We start from the raw sequence: 22,126 nt of genomic DNA, 5'->3' as shown, positions 1-22,126 counted from the left end.
CCTCATTCCTCAGAACCTGACTGGTTGCTGATTTTGTGATCCAAGATACCTTCCCTCTACAGTGGGACGTGTCATCCTTCCCTAGGGGTGGCTGCAGCACTCAGGTCTCATGGGCTGGGAGATGGGTCAGTTCTTGGAGATGGTCAGTGGATGGTGGGGTTTGTGGCATCTTTGTAACCCGGGGAAATCTAGTTTTCTAGATTTCTGAGTCAATGAAATGAAGTTGAAGCCACACAAACCCCGCCATTATTGTCTTCAGCCTGTCCTTTGAAGGAGAATATGTGGTGGCTGCCTCAAGTGGACAGTCACTCCTGAGAATCATGGCAGAACTGACTCTTGGTTCAGGTCCTGGCAGTCTAGGCACTGGACTCTGGGCTGGAAGCCCCAGAACCGCAGTGTCTCTCCTGCCGTGTGACCTGTCCACCATCACTTGGCAGGTTTCCAAGCGATGATTGAAAACATTTTATAAAAACCTCACACGTACAATTAAATGCCAATTGAGAGCTAAATAGAAGCTTCCCGCCTGTGGCCAGGCTGCCATTCTTAACACACTGTTTCTTCCCAGCCTTCCGTCTCCCTGTCTCCTCCTCCTGGAACAAATACCCCTGCCCCCAGTGGTGCAGTGGAAGGGACATGCTTCCCACCCTGGCCTCCTCGCCCCCTTAGGTTAGGGCTTTTCTGTCAGGGTTTGGCCGTGCCAACAAGCAGCATGGCTCACTAGGAGGGCGTGTCCATCCATGTCCATTAGTGCCACAGAATACGCCCTCTGTGGCAGGGGCAGTGCCTACAGGCACCTCTTACTTGCCAAGTCTGACTTGGTTTCCCCACCATGGGAAGCCTTGTGTGGCTGGAGGCTCCAGATACTCTCCCCCAGGTAAGAAAACACAGTTCACTCTTCACCAGAGGGCAGAGGGTGTCAGCTCATTCTCCCAAAACAGGCTGAAGGTGCCTCCAGGGCCCAGACCTTGCAGCCCACCACAGGCTGGCGCCTCGTCAGGAGACTCCATGGGGCCTCCGCTGTCACTGCCCTTCCCTTTTGCCAGTGGATCCACAGATACCCCAGCTTGTTTTAATATCTTGGGTTTGTCCATCACAGTAACAAATGATTTGCTAGCCATGTGGGTGAACCATCTTGCCAAGTCTAGCGAGGCACCTCCACATTCTGATATCACAGTGACATCTATGTGCGTGCCCGGTTGTTTCTTCACCAACCAGAGCCCGCTCTGTTCCCCTTCTGTGGATGGCACAAACCAAGCCCCTTCAGGTGGTTTTTTTTGAAACAATTTTTATTGTGCTTTAAGTGAAAGTTTACAAGTCCAGTCAGTCTGTCACACAAAAACCCATATACACCTTGCTACACACTCAGAATTCCTCTCGCCCTAATGAGACAGCCGGCTCTCTCCCTCCACTCTCTTTTCATGTCCATTTCGCCAGCTTCTAACCCCCTCCACCCTCTCATCTCCCCTCCAGGCAGGAGATGCCAACATAGTCTCAAGTGTCCATCAGGTGGTTTTATACTCTAAAAATGCGCTCTTAAGCAAATATTTTTTCATCTGGTCCAAATACGCTTGCTTGTTCCTAGAGATAAGCACCTTTTTCTTTGCGTGTTTGAGGCCCCGGATTCAGGCCCTGGCATCTCTACTTTGTACTTTTGGAAACCCTGGCAGCATAGTGGTTAAGAGCTACGGCAGCTAACCAAAAGGTCAGCAGTTCAAATCCACCAGGTGCTCCTTGGAAACTGTATGGGACGGTTCTGTTCTGTCCTATAGGCTCACTGTGAGTTCGAATCAACTTGACAGCAACGAGTTTTTTCTTTCTTTAACATAAAGTGTTGTAAATGCTCGAGTAGTTCCACCCGTGTACGTGCTTGTTTCCCTGTAGATTGCATACAGCTGGCACATCTCTTGGCCTTGAAACTGCGTTTTTATTTAAAATGCCCACCTAGGTATTTCTTGGAGAAAAAGGTGCTCAAGGGTGGTCTCACATTTGCAAGCAAGGCCTGTGTTGATGTTTGAGTGGCTCTTCACATTTTATCTGGGACACTTGCAGACACGTCTTCTGTTCATTTAATGGTTTTAATTACCTGTTTTAGAATAGCCTTAGATTTACAGAAAAGTTGCAAAGATGATGCAGAGGGTTCCCATCTACCCCAGACCCCATCTCCCCTGTTGTTATTATCATCTTACATCATACGGCACGTTTGTCACAGCTAACAGACCAGCCTCCATACCTGGCTATGAACTAAAGCACATACTTGGTGACCCAATGATTTTAAAAACCCTTTTAGAGTCACCCACCACCTAAAGGGGGAGTGCGAGTTAGACATGGAGCTCTGTATTTTGACCACTTTAAATCTGAACTAATAAAATCCCTATCTTGTCTCTCCACAAAATTATAGGATGATCCTTTCAAAAATAAAGCCTTGTTATTTAGTAACAACACCCAAGACTTACACCCGGACCCCTTCCAAGCTGAAGACCCTTTCAAATCTGATCCGTTCAAAGGAGCTGATCCCTTCAAAGGTATGTCCGCCAACACTAAACTTCTTGCCACGAGATTGTTCCTTTTATCTAAATTAAAAAAAAATTTTTTTGTTTTTAATTCTGGTGAAAAATACGACAAAACACACCATTTCAACAGTTTCTGCGCGTGCAATTCAGTGACGCTGATGACATTCTTCACATCCCACAGCCATTCTCGCTATCCTTTTCCATATCGTTTCACCACTGTTAACCTAAACTCAACGCTCCTGAGCAAGAGCTCCTTTCCTTTCCCCTTCCCTCCCACCCTGGTAACCGGTGTACGTTTTCCTGTTCTAGACATCCCATGTAAGTGAGACCACGCAGTACTCATCCCTTTGTAACTGGCGGATCTCCCTCAGCATAACGTTTTCAGGCTCCGCCATGCTGTGGCGCACGGCGGGACGCCATCTCTCTTTGGAGCTACATGATATTCTGTTGTGTGTACGGGCCATGCTGTGTTCGTCCGTCTACCTGTTGACGGACATTTCAGTGCTTTCCACCTTCTGGCTGTCGTGAAGTGCTGCAGCGAACATTGTTTGCGCTCCTGCCTTCACTCCCGGGTAGATAGATACCTAGGATTGGAACTGCTGGGTCACGTGGTAGCTCTACGTTCAGCTTTTTGAGGAATGGCCAACGTGTTCCCCACAGCGGCTGCACCATTTGGCCGTTTCTTTTATGCCATTCTGAGTGGCTTAGCGATAGAGAAGGTAGGGACACCCTAATCTGAAATGGAGGGGGCTGGGTTCTTTTGAGTCTGATTAATCTTTGAGTTCCTTGCCTCAGCCTGTTAACTGGTGAGCTGTGGCCTTGAGTGAGTCACCCAGTCAGAGGGCGGCTCAGTCAGGCCCCTCAAACTCTGCCTGCTGCACTTCCCAGCTTGTCTGCAGGAGAGTGAAGCCCTCAGTGCTCCCCGCACAGAGCTGATAATCATCTGCACTAAGGTGGAGGGTGGCAAGTGGAGGGTGTAGATGGAGAGCAGCAGGAGGAGGGCCACGTGCAGGTTGAAGGTAGAAGGTTGAGGGCCGTGTACAGGTGGAGGGTGGAAGGTGGAAGGCCACGTGCAGGTGGAGGGTAGAAGGTGCAGGGCCGTGTACAGGTGGAGGGTAGGAAGTGGAGGCCATGTGTGGGTGGAGGGCGGAAGGTGGAGGGGTGTGTACAGATGGAAGGTAGCTGCTGGTGGTCTGTGTACAGGTGGAGAGCCATGGGAGGATGGAGGGTGGAAGCCATGTATAGGTAAGCTACTTCACCTGTTCTAGCTCTGTAGAGCTAAGCATTTCTCTCCTCTATAACCTTTTTTTTTTTTTTTTTATAACCTAGGTGACCCTTTCCAGAATGACCCTTTTGCAGAACAGCAGACTGCTTCAACAGGTAAAAGAAATGTTTTATGGACTAGTCCTCAGAATGTCCCATCCCTAGCTAAAGTCAAAGAAAACAGACAACCACCTTCCAGCTTCCTCTGCTAGGTTTCCTAGTACATGGTGGTAGGGAGTTAAGTTTCCAGAGGAACCTGGAAATGACATCTTCTCTCCTTTTTACAGTTTTGTGCCCCTTCTCGACAATTTTCCAGCATGTCGAGAAGCTAAACTACAAAAGCATCTCCCACTAGTGAGGTGATTTTGTGGACATGCCTATGACAACTTGGTCACTGGGGTCAGAGACACCCCTGGCGTTTGTATCGGTGTTCTGTGCGGTCCCTATACACAAGGGACTTCTGTCCACAGACCCCAGGAAAGTCAGGGTGCACACTGGGAATTTTCGCCCCCTTTGCGAGCAAGCCTGGTCTCTCGTTTGCTTCTGGTGCCTTCTCTTCTCCCACCCTCCATGCCCATGCCCTGTCTGAGTGCTGGAGCAGAACACAGCATGGGTACCATGTTGGGATCACACTGTTTATTTTTACTGTATTTTAAATCAGCTTTATCGAGAGGCATAATTTGTACACAGCAAAATCCACCAATTTTGAGTATAATTAGGTGCCTTTAGACAAAGTGGGGAGTCACGTAAGATGTACAACAGCCCATCACCCCAAAAGGCCCCCTTTTGCCCCTTTTTTATCTTTCCTGCCCTTGCCCCAGCAACCACTGATCTGCGCTCTGTCTCTGTAGTTTTACCTTTTCTAGAATGTCCTATACCTAGCATCAGACAGACGTGTTCTTCTGGGCCTGGGTTCTTTCCCTGAGCATGTTGTCGTTTTCAGTTGTGGTCAGGTCAATTCCAACTCATGGCAACCCCACGTGTTACAGAGTAGAACTACTCCATGGTATTTTCTCGGCTGTAATCTTAACGAAGGAGTCCCTAGGTGGCGCACATGGTTAAACCCTGAACTACTAGACAAAAGGTTGACGGTTCAGACTCACCCAGAGGGGCCTCGGAAGAAAAGCCTGACCACCTGCTTCTTTAAGGTCACAGCCTTGAAAACCCTAATGGAGCAGTTCTACTCTGCGCATATGGGGTTACCATGAGTCAGAATCAACTTGATGGCAACTAACAGTAGCAACGACCGTCTTAACAGAAGCAGATTGGCCAGGCTTTCTTTCTGAGTACCACTGGGTAGATTCAAACCGTTAACCTTTAAGTTAGTAGTTACATAAACTGTGCCACTTGGACCCTTCCCCAAGCACAGTGTTGTTTATTCATGGGATATTTTTCCTTCACTTACTAGATCCATTTGGAGGGGACCCCTTCAAAGAAAGTGACCCATTCCGTGGATCTGCCACTGATGACTTCTTCAAGAAGCAGACGAAGAATGACCCATTTACCTCAGACCCTTTCACGAAAAACCCCTCCTTGCCTTCCAAGGTGAGTGTTTCTGGGCAGGACCAGGTGATACTGCATGTTCATTCGTATGCATGAAAACTACCCTTCCCTTCAGCACTCCCCCCTAGAAGGAGCCGCTGACTGAGTCTTTCCTAATCGTCCTGTCAGTGTGAGGAACACAGGTGGTGCGTGTGCCCACTGAGCCGGCCTCCAGGTGCTGGTCACAGACCTCATACTTGGATGGGGAGGGGCGGTCATGCTAGGAGTTGCCTCCAAGGTTCTCAGCCCACGAACCAGGTGTCTCAGCAGTGACCCAGGGGCCCCATGTCGGGGTGAGAAGTTCCCCTGCATACTGCTGATACCTGTCTCCCTTTCCATCCCACCATTACTCAAGCTTAGTCCCACCTTTATGGTTTCTCTGCCTCAAGTCTTCGACCCCGTTGCTGCTCTGTGTCCCAACAAAAACAACTACTCCCACCCCCCTCCCACACACACAGGCAGAACCCCGCCCCCATGATCTTTCAGCAACTGTCTAGCACTTGGGGGCAGGTCCCTGTTGCCTGCAGGAGAAAGTCCAAACTCTCGGCCTGGCAACTTCATCCAGATGTTTTGTGTTTATTTGTCAGTTGGCCTTGAGTTGGCTCTGACTTATGGCCAACTTAGGTACAACGGAACAAAACGTTGTCCTGTCCTGTGCCATTTTCATGACTCTTGACATGTTTGAGTCCATTGTTTCAGCTGTTGTGTCAGTCCATCTCATTGAGGGTTTCCCTTGTTTTCACTGTCTCCTTTATCAACCATGATACCCGTTTTTAGCAATTGGTTCTACTTGACGATGTGTCCACAGTAAGTGAGCCAAAGTCTCGCCATCCTCACTTCTAAGGAGCATTCTGGTTATGTTTCTTTTAAGATTGATTTGTTTGTTCTTCTGACAATGTTCTTTGCCATCACCATAGTTAGAATGCATAACTTCTTCCTTGGTCTTTCTTTTTCATTCTCCATATCCGGCGATGGACAAGACCATGGCTTGAGTCAGGCACACCTTAGTCCTTATAGTGACATCTTTGCTTATGAAAACTTGAAAGATGTCTTTTGTGGGAGATTTGCCCAGTACACTACATCATTTAATTTCTTGGCTTTCATTCCCTTGGGTGTTGGTTGTTGATCCAAGGAGAATGAAATCCTTGATAATAGTCATTTTCACCCAGATACTTCCAATTAACTAGAGCCAACTAGGAGGGTCCAGCTTCCTGACAGGCCATAGCATGTAGTGTGTGTGGCATACATGAGCAATATCAGTCTGTGATAGGCCATGTGTTCTGAACGATGTCAGGCACAACTGACTTTGTTAAATTTGTGTCAGACAGGATTTAAAACCAAAGGGGGCTTGACCATGGTGTCTTCTGCAGGGACTTGTCCGCCCTGATAACATGTCCAAAGTATGTGAGATGAAGTCTTGCCTTCCTCACTTCTAATGAGCATCTGATTGTACTTCTTCCAAGACAGATTTGTTCAATATTCTTCGCCAACATCATAATTCAAATGAGTCAGTTATATATATCAGTATATGTTCAATATATGACAATACCATAATCCAGAGGCATCAGTTCTTCTTTGGCCTTCCTTATTCATTGTCCAGCTTTTGCATGCATATGGGGCGATTGAGCATACCATGGTTTGGGTCAGGTGCACCTCAGTCTTCAAAGTGACATTTTTGGTTTTTAAACTTCAAGGAGCTCTTTTGCAGTAGATTTTCCCAATGTAATACGTTGTTTGATTGCTTGACTACTGCTTCCACTGGTGTTAATTGTGAATCCAAGTAAAATGAAATCCTTGACAACTTCAGTCTTTCTTCTGTTTATCAGATGTTGCTTATTGGTCCAGTTGCGAGGATTTTTGTTTTCTTTATGTTCATAGAGATGTAATCCGTACTAAACTCTGTAGTCCTTGATCTTCATCAGTAAGTGCAAGACCATATTTTCCAGCTGCTGATCCTTCTTTGTTTCCAACTTTCACATTCCAGTCACTAGTAATTATCAGTGCATCTTGGTTGAGTATTTGATCAATTTCAGACTGTAGAAGCTGATGAAAATCTTCAGTTTATCTTTGGCATTAGTGATTTGTACATAGATTTGAATAATAGTCGTATTAGCTAGTCTTCCTTGTAGACTTATGGGTATTATTCTATCATTGACAGCATTGTATTTCAGGATCGCTCTTGAAATGTTCTTTTTGATGATGAATGTGACATCATTCCTCTTTGATTTGTTATTCCCAGCATAGTGGACCATATTGTTGTCTTATTCCAAATGGCCAATACCAGACTATTTCAGCTCATTAATGCCTGGGATATTTTTATTTTTATTGTGCTTTAGATGAAGGTTTACAGAACAAACTAGTTTCTCATTAAACAGTTAGTACACATATTGTTTTATGAGATTGGTTAACTACCCATGACATGTCAGCACTCTCCCATCTCAACCTCGGGTTCCCTATTACCAGCTTAATGCCTAGGATATTGGTCTTCAAGTGTTTCATTTAATTTTTGACGACTTCAGTTTTCCTTGATTCATACTTCATACATTCCACGTTCTGATTATTAATGAATGTTTGCAGCTGTTTCTTCTCATTTTGAGTCATGTCACATCAGCAGATGAAGGTCCATCCATGTCATTAAGGTTGACTCTACTTTAAGGAGGCAGCTCTTCCGCAGTTGTATTTTGAGTGCCTTCCAACCTGATGGGCTCATCTTCCAGTACTATATCAGACAGTGTTCTGCTGCTATTCATAAGCTTTTCACTATCTAACTTTTTCAGAAGTAGAGTGCCAGGTCCTTCTTCCTAGTCTGTCTTAGTATGGAAGCTCAGCTGAGACCTGTCCACCATGGATGACCCTCCTGGTATTTGAAATACCAGTAACATAGCTTCCAGCATCACGGCAACATGTGAGCCACCACAGTACAACAAACTGACAGATGAGTTATGCTTACTCTTTGCATAATATATCTTTTTTCATCCATTTACTTTTAATCTGCTCGAGTCTTTATATTTGAAGTATGTCTTTTGTAGATAGCATAGAGTGGGGGCTTGCTCTCTTATCCAGTCGGGAGAAGCTTATATTGGGGGCTTACTTTTTTATCCAATCTGGAAATCTCTGCTTTTTAAATAGAGTGTCTAATTCATTTAACATTTAATGTAATTACTGATATAGTTGGATTTAAGTCTACTATTATTGCTTTCACTTTTTCACTTTTTTTTGTTGTTGTTCCTCCATTGTATCAATTGGCTTTTTTACTATGCCTCTTTACATTGTTTTTAGAGGATGCCGTAACCTATTAACCAGTTGTAATCGAATTGACCCCAACTCATGGTGACCCCACGTGTCTCAGAGAAGCACTGTGCTCCATGAAGTTTCCAGTGGCTGATTTTTCAGAGTTAGATTGTCAGGCCTTTCTTCCAAGGCAGCTCTAAATGGACTCATACCTCCAACTTTTCAGTTAGCACCCAAGCCATTAAGTTAACTGTTGGCACAACTCAGAGACTCCAGAGAATGATGCAGGGATTACCATATACTTTCTTTTCATAGACTACTTGGAGTTAATATTGTATCACTTCATGTAAAATGTAGACACCTTCCAACCATATAGGTCTATTTATCCACCCCCACCCCAGCATTTTTTGTGTGTTAAAGCTGTTATATGAATTACATCCACATACATTATCCCAAAAACCCATTGCTGTCAAGTCGATTCCGACTCATAGTGACCCTATAGGACAGGGTAGAACTCCCCCATAGGGTTTCCAAGGAGTGGCTGGTAGATTTGAACTGCTGACCTTTTGGTTAGCAGCTGAGCTCTTAACCATTGTGCCACCAAAGCTCCATAGGACAGTGTTATAATTTTTGCCTTGATCCATTGTATGTATGTATTTTAAAGAAATTAAGAGGAAAATGTAGTCTGTTTTTACCCAAGTATTTGTTATCTCAGTGTTCTTCATTCCTTTCTGAATTCTGCTTTTTCCCCATTATCATTTTCCTTCAACCTGAAGAACCTCCTTTAGCATTTTTTATAGTACACGTCTACTTTGTCATCATTCTTGAAGGATATTTTTGCTGGGTATTCTGAGTTGAAAGCTTTTTTCTTTCAGCTCTTTTAGGAATGTTCCACTTTCTTCTGGCACCTATTGTCTTTGATGAAAAGTTATCAGTATTTTGAATACTTGTTCTTCCTGTATATAATGTGTCACTCTTCTCTAGTTGCTTTCAAGATCCTCTATTTTTGGTTTTCAGTAGTTTTACTATGAAGTGTGTGGGTGTGGTTTTCATTGTATTTATGCTGCTTGGGGTTTGCTAAGCTTCTTGAATATATACATCTATGTCTTTCTCTGAATTTGATCAGTTTTCAGCCATTATTTCTGCAGATTTTTTTTCTGCCCTGTTCTCTCTGTTCCCTCTTTCTGAGATTCCTGTTACACTTACCTTAGACCTGCTGATATTGTCCCATAGGTCCCTGAGGCTCTATTTATTTTCTTTTCACTTTTTTTTTTCCTCCTTCAGATTGGACAGTTTCTATTGCTCTGTCTTCAAATTCACTTACTTTTTCCTCTGTTGCCTGCATTTTGCTGTTTAGTAAAAAAAAACAAAAACAAACCAAACCCGTTGCCATCGAGTCGATTCCGACTCATAGCGACCCTGTAGGACATTGTAGAACTGCCCCATAGAATTTCCAAGGAGTGCCTGGTGGATTTGAACTGCCAACCTTTCGTTAGCAGCTGTAGCGCTGAACCACTACACACCGGGGTTTCCACTGTTTAGTTAACCCAGCAAAATTTCTGTTCTAAATATTAACATTTTCAATTCTAGAATCTCCATTTGCCTCTTTTTTATAGGTTTGATTTTTCTGCCAAGATCTCCTGTTTTTTCTTTTGTTATAAGTGTGTTTTCCTTTGCCTCATTGAGCATAATTATGATTACTGCTTTAAAGTCCTTATCTAAAAATTCCAACCCCTGGGTGATCTTGGGATTGACTCCGTTGATGTTGTGTGCCATTAAGTGGATTCTAACCAGTAGTGACCCTGTGTGACAGAGTAGAACTGCCCCACAGGGTTTTTCTATGGTGTAATCTTTACAGGAGGCGATTACTAAGTCTTTTCTCCCATGGAGCTGCTGGTGGGTTCCATCTACCAACATTTTGGTTAATAGCCAAGTGCTTAACCATCGCTCCACCAGGGCTTCTTTTTTCCTTGATAAAGGGCCACATTTTCTGGTTCTTTGTATGTTGAGTAATCTGGAGATTTATCCTGTGCGTTATGAGTGCTGTGTTGTGAGGACGAGACTGATCTGTTATATTCCTCCATAGAGTATTGATGTTTTTGTTTGAGCTGGTCATGAAGTTAGGCTTTCACTGCAGGCTCTCTCACCTGCGGTAGGCAGAAATTCAGATCTTGGTTGAGGTCTTTCAGCCTTAGCTGGCAAAGCTGCTTTGAGTTTTCCCGTGCACTTGTGGCTCAGGAGTCAGCCAGAGATTTTGGCTGGAATGGAATTCAGGGCTCTCATCTCTGCCTCTCTCCTTTCTGATGCCCTCTGTCGTGCCCATGGCCATGGCTGTCCTGATGCTCCTTCCTCTGGCTTCAGGCCAGAAAGACAGAACATGTCCTCCTGGAGTTGTAGCCACCCCGCACCGCGCTGCAGCTGCTGTCTGCCCTCAGATTGTAGCTGCCAGAATAGAAAACTCGTCTCGCACTGGTCTATTCAGCCAAGTCCCAATTCTCCTCCAGTATCTCCCTGCTGTGGTTCGCTTTCTGAGCCTTGAGGTGGCTGCTTTTGTATTTTGTCCAGAATGTGTAGGTTTTACTTGCAGGAGAGTTGGTCTGTGAGGAGTTTACTATGCCATACTGAGAGCAGAACTCCAGGCTTAATTTATTCCACGTTCTTCTCCCCACAGCTTGGCCCTGGGTGTGCATGACAGGAGACGTGTGTGGTTAAATGAATGGGTGGTGGACAAATGAACTGCTTCTCACTCTCTTTTCTCTCCTTTCCCTCAGCTCGACCCCTTTGAGTCCAGTGATCCTTTCTCATCCTCCAGTGTCTCCTCAAAAGGATCAGGTGAGCCTGACGGTTATTTTTCTTCCTGACTCTTCAATGGGCAGTGGAGGAGTCCACCCAGTTAGTGCTTCCCTTTCCAAACCTAGTGTATCTTCAGTGCTCATGTCATCAGTCAGCGATTCTCATGCCCTTGCCCAAGATAGTGGGGCCAAAATGAGTATTGTATCTGCTGCTCATCTTCCTGAGCAAGAGCCGGCATCCTTCTGGAAAGGAACTTGGCAGTGAGAATTCAGTAATAACCCTGATGTTGTCGGCTACTATTTACTCATTCCTCTTTCTAAATCGTTGGCTTGTGTCTTTGGGTTTTTTTCCTGAAAGAACCCAAAGTTCAGTCGAGGGTGCTGATTTGTGTGGTGGGTGCTGTGTGTGAAGGAGCCTCATCTTATAGGATAAGACATACAGAGGGGGTCATGTGAGTGGACCACCACTGCCTTTTGGGAGCTGCCTGGCCTGGCAGCCTGTACTCCAGGTCAGTGGCCCGCTGGCTCTCCTAGAGCTGCCTGTCCTGGCAGGAAGGCATCTCATGCAGATGGGTAGACCATGAGTGGGGATGGAGGAGGGGCCTTGTTGAGGCCCCCCACAGGGCAGGGGCTTTGTTGAGGACCTCCATGGGCCTCGTTGAGGATCCCCATGGCTGGGACCTTGATGAGGCCCTCCATGGGGCAGGGGCCTTGTTCAGGACCTCCATGGGTCTCGTTGAGGATCCCCATGGCTGGGACCTTGGTGAGAACCTCCACTCACATGCATGTCTCTAGCATATCAGTGCGACCTTTCTGAATGGCCCGAGTCAGGCTGGCAAGTACTAGGAGGTGACATCCCCCCAACCCTGGAAGGCATGTCCTATTGAAGACCTGTAACTCTGACTCTGTTGGTGCCACTTGCAGATCCCTTTGGAACCTTAGACCCTTTTGGAAGTGGGTCCTTCAACAGTGCTGAGGGCTTTGCCGACTTCAGCCAGATGTCCAAGGTAAAGCCCCCACTGTGCCCCTGGCTCTGCCAGTATCCTTTATCATGGTGTGGGCTGCCCAGTGCCACTGTCTATATCACATATGTATGTATGTCACTTATATACCTGTGTCACTTCTGTACTTTCCGGCACCTTCATCCTGCGATTGTGACAGAGAGGACAAGGCCTGGCAAGCTGTTTCCTTTCCTCTGAGAGAAGGAGCCAGAGCCAGGATTCCTCCCTGTAAGGTGTGGCCAGGCCCTGGATGAAGGCCCCTTGGCTCCTCTGGCAGCTCCACAGGTGCCCGATGGCCATCCAGCCTGGGCGATGCAGCTGCTGGCGTGGCTGAGACAGCCCCAGGGTGGGGCGGGGAGCACTGGGCACAGACATCCAGGGGTCTGGGCAGTGGGCCTGCAGGTGTGAGCATGCGTCTAGGGAAAGTGACCAAGGCGGGCGTGTCTGGAGCTCTGTGTGAGGTGTTGGCAGGCCTGAGAGGGGTGTGGAGAGAGGAGTGTGGAGGAGGTGAAATGTGCTGTTCCGGAAGGAGACCAGCCATGGGGCGACATTTGGCCGGACAGTATCTGCGTGGACATAATTATGTGGATGCCGCCTGTGGTGCCGCCCCCAGTGTGCTGTCGCTTTACCGAGGGGCTTGAGGGGGGCATAGTCTGAGAGCTAAGTCTTCACTGCAGCAGGAAGCCCATCAGTGGGTCATGTTCAACACAGACAAATCGAGAGATAGCAGCAGAAGCCTGTGATTTATGAGGCAAATTCCAGAGGAAACTGCTAGAAAGTTGGAAATGGTATCTATGGTATGTGGGGATGGGGGTGAGTGAGGGTCAGCTCTCTTTCGGTGTGACTTTCAGTAGTCTTTGGTTTTAGTGATCGATCAGTGTTTCTATGATGAAAATGAAGGTCCGTCCCCTGCCCCCTCTGCCTCTGGCCACGTTCTTGGTCCTCCACTTACCTCTGCCCCTTCTCATATAGCCCCTGGGCAGTGGGTGGGGGGGTCCCATGCGCAGATGAAGGGCCTCTGCGGTCACTCAGCAGAGAGGGAGCCCTGTTCTCCTCGTTGACTCCAGCGATCCCTACCACATGCCTGCCTGCCCTCCTGGAGCCTGCCTCCTGGTGGAAAGGGGCTACACAAGCCCAACTTCTGTGTACAGCACTGTGGGAGCCATGTGAGCCCCTCCCCCGTGTCCCACAGACCTGCACCTCACCTCATGCCTGTTACACTTGGTGTCTTTGAGGGGAGTGAGCACGGCCCTTGAGTGGGTGCCCCCCAAAGCACTGCCTACCCCCCTGCCCCAGCTCCATCCTCATTCTCTTAGGAATCCCCTAGTCGAGTGGGTAGAAACTGCCCCCTGAAATCAGAAAACTAATTGGGGCTGGTGTGTGACTTGGGCTCCTGCCACAAGGTGGCAGCAGTCTCTTGGGAAGGGGCTCAGGGGTGTCCTGAGCTGTCAGGGCCCTCTCCTGGGCACAGAGGTGGGGGCTACAGAGACTCCACGTCCCCCTTACTGTCTACAGAGGAAGCATGGGCCCACGTGGCTGGAGCCAGACAAGGCTGAGAGCCAAGTGAGGACCCCTGTTTCTAGACGAGTTTGAATGGAGTGGATATCTCTGAGGGCCTTGCAGGTAGCCAGTCTGGGGACTCTCAGTTCTGGACCACGGGAATGGCCCTTCCAGACCTGGCATTCCCCATAGCTGCTGAGACCACCTGGGAAGATGGTCAGAGCCCAGCTGCTCCTGGTGTCCTGCCCATCTCTCCCTGAAATCCATTTCCTCCTTCCAGCCCTGGCCCTCTCCCTGGTCCTCAGCCCACTTCTTGTCCACGGTGGTAGGCCAGGCCTGTGCTGGACAGCGCCAGGGAACATGTGTGCCTGAACTGCCTTGTTGTGTCCTGCGTTCCTTTGCCCCTGATCTCACGACGCTCACATGCCTGGTAGTGGCCTTCCCGCATAGTGCCTTATTTTTGCCTGTGGGTTTTCTCTGTTTTTCAAGAACAACATCGTGGGTATAAATAAAATGCTGAAGGAAGCGAAAGTAAGGTGGCGAGAAGGTGGCTTTTTTTGGTTGTTTTTTTACCTCACTAGCTCTCCCCCATCAGAGTGGGTGGGGAGGTGGGGGTGGGGAGGCAGTGCCGAGGGAGCCTGCCCTTGCTCTAGGACCCTCTGCTTGGTGTAGCTAAAGAAGAGCAAGCCGGTTCCAGTAGGTTCCTCTGGGAGGGTCTTTACACCTCCACTCTCAGTTGGGGTCCTCCCCAAAGAGATTTTTCTAGATAGTACCTAGGCTAAAAAAAAAAAAAAAAGCTAGATTAATTAAAAAAAAAAAATTCCCCACTAAATTATACATGTAGGAATTGTTGAATTCGTGTATGTGTAGTTGTGTATATTTTCACCACAAAAAATAAAATTCCCCAGCGCTCATCCACAGACGCATGGATAAACACAATGTAGTACTTACATACAGTGAAATACTACTTAGCCACAAAAAGAGGAATGAAGTGTCCTGATGCTTGTTACAAAGAGGATGAACCTTGAAGACGTGCTGCGTGAAGTCAGTCACAAAAGGACAGATAGTGTATGATTCTGCTTAGGTGAAATGTCTAAGATAGGCAGATGCATAGAGAGCAAAGTTTATTAGTGGTGACCAGGGGTGCAAGGAAGAGTTTCTGCCCAGAGGAAGCTGAGCTTCTGTTAACGGTAGTGGAACCCTTTGGACAAGGATAATGAGAATGGTTGTACAACATGATGAATGTAATCAAAGCCACTGAATTGCAAAAGTAAAAATTGTTGAATGGGTAAATGTTTTGTTGCTTATATTTTTTACCACAATTAAAAAAAAAAATCCGTCAAAATCTATCCTAGGAAGCATTTGAGGATAAAAAATAAAAAGTCTAAATTATGTCGCCGGCACCACCTTCCTCAAAGAAAATATCAAGAACTTGGCATGATTGGCTTCTGCCCATTTTTAATGACTTTTCTACCTTTTTTTAAAGCCATGCCTTTGTATTTAGGGCTGTTTGAAAAAAAATGACTTCTGAGTCATTGGCTTTAAACCAGTTCTTTTAAAATGTGAACTCAGACCTGTCTCTCTGGTGACTACTTCTCGCAATAGCTTTTCATTCAGTCCTGTTTTTGAAGCCTGCTACATTCCTGCCCACCCGAGAGAGGCACTAACGTTTTTACTGAAACTGCTCTAAAAATAGTAACTTTCCTTTAAGCTGAAGCTCTAGTAGGAAAGAGCTAGGTCCCAAAGGAAACTTCTTGGGAAATTTCAAGTAGTGAAATTTAGGATTTGGAAATGACACGGGCTTGGTGGTTAGAGTAGTGATGCATTCCCCACGGCAGGGGAGACCCTCCTGCCCGCCCAGGGAAACAGACAGGCTTGGGCATCACGCAGATGTGGGTGGGGTAGAACCGGCTTGTCTGCCCAGGGCTCCAGCACTTGGAGTCTCAGCATGCTGATAGCTCTCCCCTTTGATGAGTTCTGAGCTGAGTGATGTCAGCCAACCCAGTACTGGAGCCTGCAGGTGCTCGGACCCTGACATCCTCCAGGCGCTCCGTGAGTGGTAGCTCCCAAGGGCAGTAGAGCACTGCCCCAAAGGGTTGGGAGGGGCAGAGGATGCAAGCTGGATTCCTGGTGAACAGGGCGAGGCTTCCAGGGAGCTCCTTTCCCTTCTACCTCGCCTCCTTGTGCTTCTTCCTCCCAAGCTAGCCTTCCCCAGCACCCAGGGGTGGGGGTTGGGCAGAACCTCAGGGTGTATCTCATCACCTTTCTGCAAAGAAAGTAGTTGTAGCTCCTGTGGCTGTGTCTCAGGACGTGACTGTGATCACAGGGGGGACCATGTGCAAGGTGTGTATGTGTGTTCCAGAAATGGCAGGAGTGCCCTGTGCCTTGTTGGTTCCCTTCCTTATCCTTCTCTCCCAAACAACAGCTCCAGATCACTCATTTCAAAATTCAAAACCGAGCCCCCAAGTCCCTACCTTCAGAACTGCTGCAAGTACCCCAGGGGCAGTGGGCACAGCGTCCTGGTGTGGCTCTGTCTGCGTGCCTGGCACCTGAGAATCCTGGTGCTGGCTCTGTCGGCCTCTCTGGGCCCAGCGCTTTGTGTATGGATATATTTAGTTCCTGCCCTGTGATGTGTGTCCTGGAGTCATTGTCACTTTGCAGGCGGAGAAACTGAGGCATTGAGCAGCATGCAGGTAGCAGGGCTGCGGTCCCAGGCTGCCTCTGACCAGGCAGGTGTTGTGGAAACCGAGCAGCGATGTTTGAAGAGATTCACCAAAGGACAACTGTCCACAGAGCCAAGGGGGGCGGGGCAGCCCGGGTAGGCGGAGAGGGTTGGGGAAGGGCAGTGCTTTGAGGGCTGGGGAGGGGTACGTGGCTGGTAGGCAGGGCGACCACCTGCTACAGCCCCTCCTTGCCCACTTGCCTGCATGGCCTGCCCTGCGAGGCCCACTGTCCCTCACAGAATCTTCCCAGCAGGCGGGTGGTCTTAGTGCACAGCCTGCTCAGAAGGTGTCTGAGGGTGATCCCATCTTCTTTGGGACTTCTCCTGCCCCTGACCCCTTGCACCTGCTCTGTCCTTTGTTCACATCCGTGCCCTGTGTGTCCTGTGGCCAGATCCACCCATGGGGGTGGGTGGGTCACACCAGCTGAGGATGGTACCAGGAGGCCGGCTGGCTCCTCCATTGATGGCCACTTTTCCATGCCTCAGCTTCTCTGTGGGTAGAATGGAGATGCTGTCAGTAGGATCCCTCCCAAGGCTACAGCTGGCAGGGGAGGAAGGGCATCAGAAGGTGCCCCTGGGGAGTGAGGGTGCTCCTGGAAGAAGGGGTGGCTGAGCTCCCGAGCAGGAGACCCCATGGCACAGGAGCATGGAGATGGCAGCTAAGTCCAGCAGGCAGGAAGTGGAGGTGGCAGGAACTGGGTGATGAAGGTCCGTGCCCTTCAGGATGCTCAGAGGCTGTTTTATTTTTATTTTCTTATCTATGTATTTAAAGCTGGGGGCTGTGACCTGATTAGACTGAGAAGATGGGTATGTGGGGGGAGGTGGCGAGAGCCTCTCTGAGGGGCTGTGGCCCAGGCGGGCATGCGGCTGCATGAGGTGGGTCTGGCTCAAGTTGCTGGGGGGCACCGGCACCCACCCTGGCCCAGAGGGTGCAGAGGGCCCAGAGGTCCCTTCACAGCCCAGCGCTTGACCAGGAAGTGGCACCTGGAGGGTCCGCACCAAGCATGTAGCCGGCCCAGGGCGGCGGGGGCGGAGTGGGGGTCTGAGAATGTTTCCCGGAGCTACACCTCTAAAGTATAAGCAGGAGGCGGGGTAGGGGGCACAGGGGTCCTGCACGAACACCTGGCATTGGAGCACCCAGGATGCGGCAGTGGGTGCTTTGTACGGCTGTGTCGTATGTATCCGGCTGTGGACAGCAGAGGAGAACAGGCTATATGGCCCAGGTCCAAGCTCCCGTGCGTATGTGCATGTGTGGGCAGGCGCTGTGCCTCCGTCCTCACGGCTGATCATGCCTCTCTCGTGTCCTCTTTTTCAGCCCCCACCTTCTGACCCGTTCGCCTCCTCCTTTGGAGGAGCAGGATTCTCAGAGGATCCCTTTAAAAGTAAACAGGACACTCCCGCTCTGCCTCCGAAGAAGCCCGCTCCTCCTCGGCCCCACCCACCCAGCGGTCAGTACGCGCGCCCCCCACTCACTGCCCCAGCCGCTGCTGTCGGACTGGGGGACGACAGCCCCTGCTGACCCTCCCAGAGCTAGAGCGGACGCACTGGAGTTGCAAGCTATGCACAGCGAGAAGGGCTCACTCGTCATCCAGGCCCACGTCCGTTATCAGCGCCCCGCACCCACCTCGCCTGGCCTGGGGTCCCAGCCACAGGCTCATGGGGGACATGGCATCTGTTCTATGTGGAGCTGCAGGGTGTCTCAGAGCTGGAAGGGCTCTGGCCAGGGCTGGGCGGCACCCCTACTGCCCTGGGCGCCCTGGTGCTCTGACAAGCCCAGGGAACCCTGTGGTCCTAGAGCTCTCGCCTTTCTCTTTCCATCATCTCCTTCCCGAATCAGCAGAGGGGCTAGGGGTCAGGATGGGGTGGGGAGTGGGGTCCTTCCACGCTCTGACCCCCTGGGATAGAACCATGGGTGAGGAGGAAGTAGATGGCTCTGTGCGCCCTCCTCCTTCTGCCTCTTCAGCATCTCAGCAGACTGAGAATGGGGGTCTCTGCTGTAGACCCCACCTCTCCTTTCTGTGTCCCCAGAGGGTCTGAGGACTTAATCCAGGCATGGGTTTTAGACAAGAATCTCCTGGACAGCAGAGTCAGGCTGGCAGTTGAGTGTGCCAGTCTAACGCAGGAAGCTGTGGCTCCACGGACAGAGGTTCATGTGGATCCCCAGCCATGCAGTCTACCCCCATTGTTTGTTTTACCAGTACACAGCCTGTGGTGTCCCTTCTGTCCTCTCATTTCTAGACTGGGCCTCACCTGAACTGCCCCAAGATTGTGGTAGCCGGTGGGAAAGCCACTCGCTTCCATGTGGCCCACCCCAGACAGGCGTGTTTCCCACGATTCCACCCCCTCTGTTGCTGTGGCACTCAAAACCCTTCGAGAAGGTTCCATCTGCACCCAGCTAGCTGGTGACGAGTAGTAATTGACTCAAGACCAGCTGATTATCCCCTCTGTGGGCCACAGACCAGCAGAGACCCCCCCTTTCTGTCATTTGGACCGCCAGCCCTCCTCAGGAGGACAGGGCCCCACCTGCGGTGCCATGTACCTCCTTGCAGAGGACTCAGGTGAAAGTATGGCCCACGCTCTTGTGTTTTTACAGCACTAACTTGCTGTGAGCAGAAACAGATGAGTAAGGAGACAAGTTCTGTCAGCCACACATCAAAGGTGTTTCCCTTAAAACAGAGGAGAAATGACAGCAGAAGACTCTCTCCCCCCAGGAGAGGCCACAGCACCTCCCACAGAGGCAGGGCTCCTGGGGTCCCTGGTGGTCTCCTGATGGGCTGGCCTCAGGCTTCCTCCTCTGCCTGGGAAGTGGGAGGGCCTGTACACGTGCACACATGTTCATCACATATAGACACACGTCTACACATAAGCACATACACGCTCGCACACACATGCATACATGTGCACACTTGCATAAATTCACATGTGCAACATCCTCACATGCTTGTACATGTGCACACGCACAGATTTACACTGCACACGTGTTGCTTACCTGTGCACACATGCATAGATTCACATGTGTGCACATGTCTGTGTATGCACATACCCACACTCACGTGTGCATGTGCCCACATGTACACACCCCCATATGCACCCATGTGCAGTGCAACTCGCACATGCGTGCACAAGGCACAGATTTCATGTGTGCACGTACACACTTGTACATGTATGCACACAGGCACAGATTCACATGTTCATGTACACTCTTGCTCATGTATGCACACAGGTACAGATTCACATGTGCATGTACACACTTGTACATGTATGCACACAGGCACAGATTCACGTGTGCATGTACACACATGTATGCGCACAGGCACAGATTGACGTGCATGTACACACTTGCGCATGTATGCATGCAGGCACAGGTTTCATGTGTACATATACACACTTGCACATGTATGCACCCAGGCACAGATTTGCATGTGTACGTATACACTTGTACATGTATGCACGCAGGCACAGACTCACATGCATGTGTGCACTTGTAGCCACGTGTGCACATGTATGAATTAATACATGTGCACATGTGCTCATAGGCACGTGCATGGGTATGCTTTCACACACACAGCAGTGCACATTTGTTGGGCCTTGAGGAGCCAGCCACTCCCATAGTTCACAGGATGGTGCTTCATCTCAGTCCCTCTCACGGAAATGTCTTCTTTCCCACCTCATCACCTGTCCCCTCCACTGTGTCCTCCTGCAAGCCATACACCCCCAGGACAGGAAGTTTGTTCAGAATGTTCAGTAGCAGGGGCTTTGGTGGCTGCCTTGGACTGGCCTCAGTGCACAGGCGTCTCCAGGAGCCTTCTCCCTCTGTGAGATGTTTCGGCCACACCTGCGGGTCCTAGGCTGGGTGAGGGCCATCTTGGCTCCATAGAGACCCACCTAGGCCTCCCCCTGCTTTGCCTCAGCCAGTGGGTGATCAGCCCCCCTCCCCCCCCCCCCCCAGCTTAGACATACCATGTTGACACTCACTGGCCCTCAGGAAGCCCCTGCACAGCTGTAGTCTCATTGGGGACCCATGTGATGGGCAGGGCTGGTAGGGGAGCAGCCACTGCGATCCCCCAGAGGGGCCAGGTCTGGACTGAAGGCCCATCCACCACCCAGGCCTCCCCCATCTGCAGCATCCCAAGGGCTGAGCTGAGAGGCCTGAGAGCCCTTGGGAAGTGGTCCATGTCCGTGCAGGGCTTTTCATCTTTGGGCAGTGGCGGCGGCAGCCTGCCCATGTGCTGGGCTTAAGTGTCTCCTTTGGTCTCCTTTTTCCAGAAGAAATGGCTGAACAGAAAAACACTGCACTGTACTCACTGTTGGGCGGTAGGTCCAGACTGTGGGGCGGGTGGGGTGCTGTGTCTGCCGATTTCACGTAACCACTAACAGCCTCAATGTAGAGCTGCTGCCGTAACCCTGCTTACGTGAGCGGCTGGTGTTTTGGTGAATGGCGTCTGGTGGAGCTTTGGCTTCTGGGGGACTTTGAGGAAGGTGTCTGCCTGCGTGTGCACACCTGAGACCCGGGGGCTCTTGCTGGTTTTCTGACGGGTACAGGCCGAAGCTCTGCTCAGAATGCATGTTGTGAAAACACGGGTGCTTCTGCCATCTTTTCGGCTCTCTGAGATAGGAGGCAGCCGCTAAGATGTCTGAATTCTTTCTTTTAAGCAAACGTTGTTAGCTGCCATCAAGTTGGCCCTGTGCCATCTTCAATGATTGTTGGTATGTTTTACCCCATGTCGTGGCCTCTGTATTGTTTCATCTCATGGAGGGTTTGCTTCACCTTCACTGGCCATCTATTTTACCAAACATGATGTCCTCATCCAGCAGTTGGTCTCTCCTGATGGCATGACTCAAGTAAACAAGTCAGAGTTGCAGACAATATTCTGTGATCCATAGGATTTTCGTTGGCTATTTTTTGGAAGTCGATTGCCATATCTTTTTTCCTAGTCTGTCTCAGTCTGGAAGCTACACTGAAACCTGCCCACTGTGGGTGACCTTGCTGGTATTTAAAGTACCAGTGGCATAGCTTCCAGCAACACGGCCACACGCAAACCACCACAGCATGACAAGAAAATACAGTGTGCGATGATTTGAGAGTGAGGCCTGTGCCGCCTTCCCCTCTCACTGCCTGGCCCTTCCCCACCTGCACAGCTCTGCATGGAGGTGTAAATCGTGCCAACTCCATCCGTCGTTCAAGGGCCTTTGTAGCCCCAGGGCATTGTGGGGTGACTGTCAGTCATAGCATGGGTAGTGGGGGGAGGAGGGGTGTCCTATTGCCCAGGGGCCCCCTCAGCCCTGTGGGTGGTCACGATTTGTGGAGAGAAGCTGGCGAAGAGATCAGCTCCTTTGGTGGTGATGGTTTTCCCTACAAATTCTTCAAGTAGTGTCATCCCTGCATCCACAGGGTCAGATGCTGCCATGTTCTCAACCAGGGCTGGCTGTCCATGGCGACCCTGCTAGGCCGCTGAGCTCAGAACTGACCGAGCTTTTATGGCCAGGATGTATGGATTAGATGCCACCTCCCTCGTTCCACTGGCCAGAATCCAGGCAACTCCCTGACCAGCATGGTTTGCACTG

General features: G+C 49.7%; 1 protein-coding gene across 9 annotated transcripts in view; it reads left to right on the top strand.

The window, feature by feature from the left end:
* The window catches only part of EPS15L1 (epidermal growth factor receptor pathway substrate 15 like 1), a 108,808-nt gene that overhangs the window by 68,460 nt on the left and 18,222 nt on the right, over positions 1–22,126 (top strand). For 5 of the 9 annotated variants that reach the window (XM_049877298.1, XM_049877296.1, XM_049877299.1 and 2 more), the window contains exons 17-23: positions 2,399–2,522; positions 3,840–3,890; positions 5,182–5,318; positions 11,318–11,378; positions 12,263–12,345; positions 17,877–18,009; positions 20,828–20,875. In XM_049877298.1, coding sequence (XP_049733255.1) covers positions 2,399–2,522; positions 3,840–3,890; positions 5,182–5,318; positions 11,318–11,378; positions 12,263–12,345; positions 17,877–18,009; positions 20,828–20,875 — 637 coding nt within the window. The remainder of the gene's footprint in view (positions 1–2,398; positions 2,523–3,839; positions 3,891–5,181; positions 5,319–11,317; positions 11,379–12,262; positions 12,346–17,876; positions 18,010–20,827; positions 20,876–22,126) is intronic. The other 4 variants (XM_049877297.1, XM_049877304.1, XM_049877303.1 and 1 more) reach the window with 2 other exon arrangements.

The sequence above is a fragment of the Elephas maximus genome, chromosome 3, assembly GCF_024166365.1.
Source record: "Elephas maximus indicus isolate mEleMax1 chromosome 3, mEleMax1 primary haplotype, whole genome shotgun sequence".
Taxonomy (NCBI): Eukaryota; Metazoa; Chordata; class Mammalia; order Proboscidea; family Elephantidae; genus Elephas; species Elephas maximus.
This window is presented reverse-complemented; position numbering and strand designations above follow the sequence as displayed.